At 36.3% G+C, this 6,188-nt stretch overlaps 1 protein-coding gene across 6 annotated transcripts in view; it reads left to right on the top strand.

The window, feature by feature from the left end:
• Window positions 1-304: 304 nt before the first annotated feature.
• Window positions 305-6,188, top strand: part of LOC591406 (diacylglycerol kinase zeta) — a 49,447-nt gene continuing 43,563 nt past the window's right edge. For 2 of the 6 annotated variants that reach the window (XM_030987991.1, XM_030987993.1), the window contains exons 1-3: window positions 305-1,913; window positions 2,991-3,105; window positions 4,081-4,179. In XM_030987991.1, coding sequence (XP_030843851.1) covers window positions 1,564-1,913; window positions 2,991-3,105; window positions 4,081-4,179 — 564 coding nt within the window. In that variant the 5' untranslated portion in view covers window positions 305-1,563. The remainder of the gene's footprint in view (window positions 1,914-2,990; window positions 3,106-4,080; window positions 4,180-6,188) is intronic. The other 4 variants (XR_004064509.1, XR_004064510.1, XM_030987992.1 and 1 more) reach the window with 3 other exon arrangements.

Raw genomic sequence — 6,188 nt, 5'->3', positions numbered from 1 at the left:
CTTCTCTAATTTTTAAGATCTATAGTAGATTTTAAAATACCGCCGAACTTGTCTTTTTTAACATGAAACGCTGCAGGTCTATTTTATTCTTACACATATCGTGTTGTGTGCATGTATACTATTCTGCATCTACTGACAACTTATTTCTGTTTTGTTAAGATCTATAGTAGATTTGAAAATACCACAAAAATTGATATACTGGCTCTCAGGGGTACATACTGTATCAGCCGCTTCTGAGATACAAACATTTTTGTTGCATACATGCCTACATTGTGTTTGATGCCAGGAGTTTTAGAAACTAAAATAAGCATTAAAATCCTTAAATTGGCCACACATTGAGAGGTTAAAAATCACTGGTTTAACCAAATTTTAAAAAAATCATGGTTACTGTAGCAAATCAAAAAGAGCTGCAAACCAAAAGTTGTTTACTATTATTAAGTGGTCTACTGGTGTATATTAAGTGAGTTACAATGTAAACATTCAGATATATATGATACAGGTCTATTTAGTTATGAAATGGAGATAACAATACTCAAAGCATGTGTACATTTATATGTTTATTTTGTTAATGATCCCATGTATGTTTGCAGGCGTAGGTGTGTCTGGAGTGTGGGTGAGGTTGCGTGGGTGTGTGATTGTGTTACTTTTCAATTTGAATCACAAAAATGACCAATATTTCTTCACCATTCATGTCATATATACATAGAAGGAACACAAACTACTAATACTAGGACATTCAATTTTGCATACAAATTACATGCATTTGAGGATTTTTTAAATGGGATGAAAGACAAAAAAATTAAAAGATGTGATAACATAAAGTAAAAAAGTATTGTGCAAAAATTGTAAAAAGCATTAGAATAATAAAATGACTTGATATTGAGCTATCTTCTTTCCGAAATCTTTCTTGCGTAAATTATTGTAAAGAAATTAAATTTTGTGATTCAAATTGATGTAAGATGATGTGATTTTCTTCCGGGAATTCATGAAATTTTTGGTTCCTTTTACAGAGTGGAATGTGTTACATGATTCAAGACTTTCAAGATGACTCAGAAACAGCATTAACTGTGTGACGTTTTGAAGCTAACAGTATCATTCCCATGAAAACCTGGGTTCATCTGCGATTGTAGACTGTGTGCGTGTTTACCCAAGGTATCTTACATGAATGTAAGTAGGCGGGACAGTACAATGGCCACTTGTCCAAAAAGCAAGTCATCCAGAACTTCTTGTGTTGTTATAGATGAATGAAACAGATTTTAATAATATGAATTTCGCTTTGGAACGATATGCAACTTTCCATGTCTACATCGTTTTTCAGATGATCAACTTATGTGTGTGAAATATATCATGCAATATACTACTGTACAGTAATATACGATTTACATGATTAAATTCATACATAACCGGAAACTGATCACTGTATTAGAAGTACATATACTCTACTAGAGGTAACAACATGTTGGTAATCGCCACTGGTACAATATACGTTCAGGAACGTAATTGAAATCGTCGTTTGAAAACGATTTCGAAGTGGATCAGTGAAAAAACACGTCGTCCCGAATAATGCAGACTTTTGATTGTATCGTCCCGCGAGGATCGCCGAAGATTACCAGAATGGAAGCCCTTGGTGGAACGAAGGCTCATCGTCACAGCATCTTCAAGATGCAGACGAGCCGCAGCGACATATCAACAACGGAATCGGACATCTACGAAAGCCATGCCCTGAAGGCCACGAGGCATGGCATGTTCACGAAGTATAAACTGAAACCTCGGTCCCAATCGATGGGGGCTGCGGCGCTCCAGAGCTCCGGGATTGGGCAATTCGCGGCGATGGTACGACATCGAGAAGCGGACAGCGATTCCGAAATGGATACGGCTCTGAGAAGTTTTCCCAACAGGCCAGACAGTTTTAAGTAGGTTTTGGGCTCAGTTTTCAATGATCTGAGTACATTTGTATCATAAAACTATTTTCCTTTCCCATTTTTAGTTGGTCTGGGGATGTTTGCTTCAGGCTTTCTAATGATCATTATTTGTATTAATTTTTATTGTCACTTTCTTCCACACAGACAACACTGAACACAGACTGAATGCATCGTTTAAAATGTTTTGTTGTGTCTTTGCTATTTGTTAAAGTGTATTACAAAGTACATTATCAGTACTTTGAGAGCATTGGCCCTCTGCCTACTTTAATAGTGAGATCAGTAATATTTCAGAGCAAGAAGGTTACTTGTAACCTAGTGATCTTCTTTTTAGCTTTGGAGTCAGAAAGGCATTCATCCTATGTTAACCGATTCTGACTACCGGTAGATGATTTTTTTATTTTTATGTGAGATTAAAATAGAAATGACAAACTAAAAGCTGTAACAATAACAATAATACAGTTATACAGGTTTAATGTGATATTGTCACGTATACAGTATGATTCCATTTGTAAATTAAAACTTCCGCCCATTCATTTCTCTGGTTGTTTTGCTTTTTTGAAGCAGAATTATCAGATTTCGTGAATGGTTGATTACATAATCAATGCTATGGTATATTGCTATCTGCACACCGTTTGACTTAAGTTTATTGAAATGAAAAATACTAACAAGCTTATTTATACTCGTACATTTATACACGGTCAGGTATCGTACCAAAATGTAGTGATGTCTGGGATGCAAAACCAGTGGTGATATATGATATCAATATCTTCAAAAGTATAATGTTGCCAATCTGAATGACAGTTTGCTAATATAAGTGTCATCAAAGTGGTAAAGAACATTACGTGAAAGGTTCTTATTCTGATTATGTGTTTAAACCTCCATGCGATACAAACAGGATTTTGCTTTTCAGACATGTTTTGAAAAACCTCTGCCTTTAGGTAAGTTCTATATTAAAGAATAATGTGTGATGCAAGATTATATACTTAATTGATTGATACTCTTGAGTATACAGAACAAATTTACAAGTCATTTTTTCCTTTCCCTTTGTTTCCTCTTTGTAATCTGCAGGAAAGCAATATCTAAATCTAATGCCTACGCTAACCAAATCCATGGATTCCCCACCCATCACCTTCCGGCACATTCTATGGCGGAGAAGGAAATCAGAACAACTGTGGACTGGAGTGTGAGTATATGAACTTATCATCAGTTACTAGTGGTAGTGGTAGTGGTAGTGGTAGGGGTAGTGGTAGTGGTAGTGAAAGTAGTGGTAGTAGAAGTAGAGGTAGTGGTGGTAGAGGTAGTAGTAGTAGTAATAGTAGTAGTTGTAGTAGTAGTAGTAGTAGTAGTAGTACAAGTAGTAGTAGTGGTAGTAGTAGTATTAGTCACAGTAGTAGTAGTAGTAGCAGTAGTAGTAGTAGTAGTAGTAGTAGTAGTAGTAGTAGTGTAAGCAGTAGTAGTATTAGAAGTAGTATCAGCAGTAGCAGCAGCAGTAGCAGCAGCAGTAGTAAGTAGAAGTAGTAGTAGTAGTATTAGTAGAAGTAGTAGTAGAAGTAGTAGTAGTAGTAGTGTAAGCAGTAGTAGTAGAAGTAGTATTAGTATTAGAGTTGTTGCGGTCGAGCAGTTCAAGTCCCGTCGCAGCACTAATGTCCTTTGGTAAGACATTGATCTCAAATGCCACTCTCCACCCAGGTGTTAAATGGGTACCCGGTAGAATGTGAAAGTTACTGTGGTTAGATGAGCAGGTGTGCGCTTGTAAAAATGACGCCTGGCTATAAAGCTCCCCAAGGAGTGGAGAATGTGCATACATTGTGTGCGGGTATAAGCCTGAATCCGATAACCGGGGTAATAATATCCTGAAAAGCGCTATGTAAGAATGAACTAGTAGTAGTAGTAGTAGTAGTAGTAGTAGTAGTCACAGTGGTAGTAGTCACAGTAGTAGTATTTTTTTAGTTATAGAAGCAGTGGTGGTAGCAGTAATAGTAGCAGTAGTAGTAGTAGTGGCAACTGAAGTAGTAGTATTATGTAGCAGCAGCAGAAGCACCAGTAGTAATTATAAGCCCAGGGTGCGAGTGGTATCAATAATCCTCAAACTAGAAGTAGTATTGTATCATGATCATTATTATCAGTAATATATTTCTTAATAACTTTAACTCACCAGGAGAATGCTATCAGTGGAGACCATGTATGGGGTGAGACGAATGCCTCGGGTGATTTCTGTTACGTCGGGGAACAGGATTGCCTGGTAAGTCAATATTGGGTAAGTATGCTGTTCCAGTGCTCCCACCCCTCCCCTCCTCTCCCCTCCTAACCCCCTCTCCCACCCCTTAACCCCTCCTAACCACCATCCCGTAACTGCCCCACCCCCCCTTCAACCATCCACCCCCACCCTTTCATTCTCCAACCCCCATTTCCCCTAGGCCAGTCCAACCACTTATTAAACCATAGTAATAATTTTGCACTAACCCTTTAGTTTCACTGTATTATTAGTGTACTGTCAAAACCATTGCTACCTCCTAAAAATAAAATTTATGTGTAGACAAGAAATAGAGTACCAATTTAGCATTAAAGATCTTGTACAGTTTTGGTAAAGCCCTCAACAATAACAAATTGTTGGATTTCTTTGATTTAAGATAATAAATACCGGTAGAAAGAAACTGGAAATAACTAAGCTACTGTCAAGTGAAATTTTAATCAAATAAGAGGTAGAAAATAATGTAGATACCATCCTGTGAAGTAAGTTCTGACAATGGCAATCTGCACTACACACATACAAGAAAACCATTGATAGAATACCAAATGATCTTGTACATATATATTTTGATACACAGAGACCAACATGAGATGACACTTTACATGTTTCTTTCCATTTTCCTTTTTCTACCAAAACTGTACATGAACTTTAATGTATAATGTGCTACAGAAATAGCTAAAAACAAAGAAATACACCTGTATGCAGTCTTAATTCTAATTTGTTGTTACTTTTGTAGAGTAAAGTCACTTTTGCTGTATAAAAAACAAAGATGTAGCCAAAATTGATGACTTTAAGGGCACTGCATTTTTTGCTTGATACAATATTTCATCTGTGTTGAATGTGTAACAGTGGTATAATAGTTATAGGGATGATGTCAGAGGGGTATAATGGGTACACACAAGTTCTTTTGCTTCCTAAAGAATGTTGTGTCATAATTGCTATGCCTAAGTTCAGATAAGTAGGCCTAATAGGGATTTTTCGCCCATTCTATTCATATAAACAAAAATGTATAGAAGGATTTAAAATCCCATGAGACAAAGTGATAAGAAAATTGAATAAACAAAGAGCAAAAGAATTTAGAATACAACTATGTAATTACATTGCTACAGTGCAAGTCATTTAAAAACTTTAAAGCAAAGAAGAGAGAACGAAAGGGAAAATGAATATCTTGATAGGGAAGAGAAATACAAAAAAATTATTTGAGGAAAAGGAGACAGGAGTAGTAATCACTCTCCAAGAAATTGTGATTGAGAGAGGGATGAGGATAACAAATATTTGTAAAATAAGAGGGACATTAAGAGGGAGGGATAGAGAGAGAGAGAGAGAGAGAGAGAGAGATTGGGAGAGGCTGGGGATGGGAGGAGAAGGAGAGTGGGCATGGAAGAAGATAATGTAATCTGTTACAGTAAATCCTTTGTACCTATCACACATAGTCACCCACACACATGCCTCCAATGCTTCTATAGACAGCCATTTGCGTTCCTATGGTATTCCAAACATCCAAATCATGAGCTTGTTATAAGCATCTATATCACATCCACCTGCAAGAAATTCCTGCTTGTTTCCCTTTATCCCTATTGATTTCCTTATATATTCCTTATACATTCCTTACACATTCATTATACATTCCTTAAACATTCATTATACATTCCTTAAACATTCCTTATGCATTCCTTATACATTCCTTATACATCCTTTAATCATTCTGTATGCATTTCCTGTAGCTTTCCTTTCTAATTATCACTCGTGCATTGCTTTATATGCAATCCCTGTGAATTCCTTATGCAATTCTTATACATTCCTTGTAGATTGCTTATGCATTCACCTTGCATTCATTAAGTGTTCCTTATGCATTTCCCATGCATTCTTAATCCTTTTTCATTCCTTATGCATTTCATATGCAATCTTTATGCATTCACATTTTATTCCTTATGGGCAATTCCACAGAAAATGTTTACTTGACGAAAATCATAAAATTGGCGATAACTCTAGCAATATTTGTGCTACCATGATAA

Source organism: Strongylocentrotus purpuratus, unplaced genomic scaffold, assembly GCF_000002235.5.
Source record: "Strongylocentrotus purpuratus isolate Spur 01 unplaced genomic scaffold, Spur_5.0 spur5_scaffold_17, whole genome shotgun sequence".
In the NCBI taxonomy this organism is placed as follows: domain Eukaryota; kingdom Metazoa; phylum Echinodermata; class Echinoidea; order Camarodonta; family Strongylocentrotidae; genus Strongylocentrotus; species Strongylocentrotus purpuratus.
Note: the sequence above shows the minus strand (reverse complement) of the source record. Positions and strands in the feature narration are given on the sequence as shown.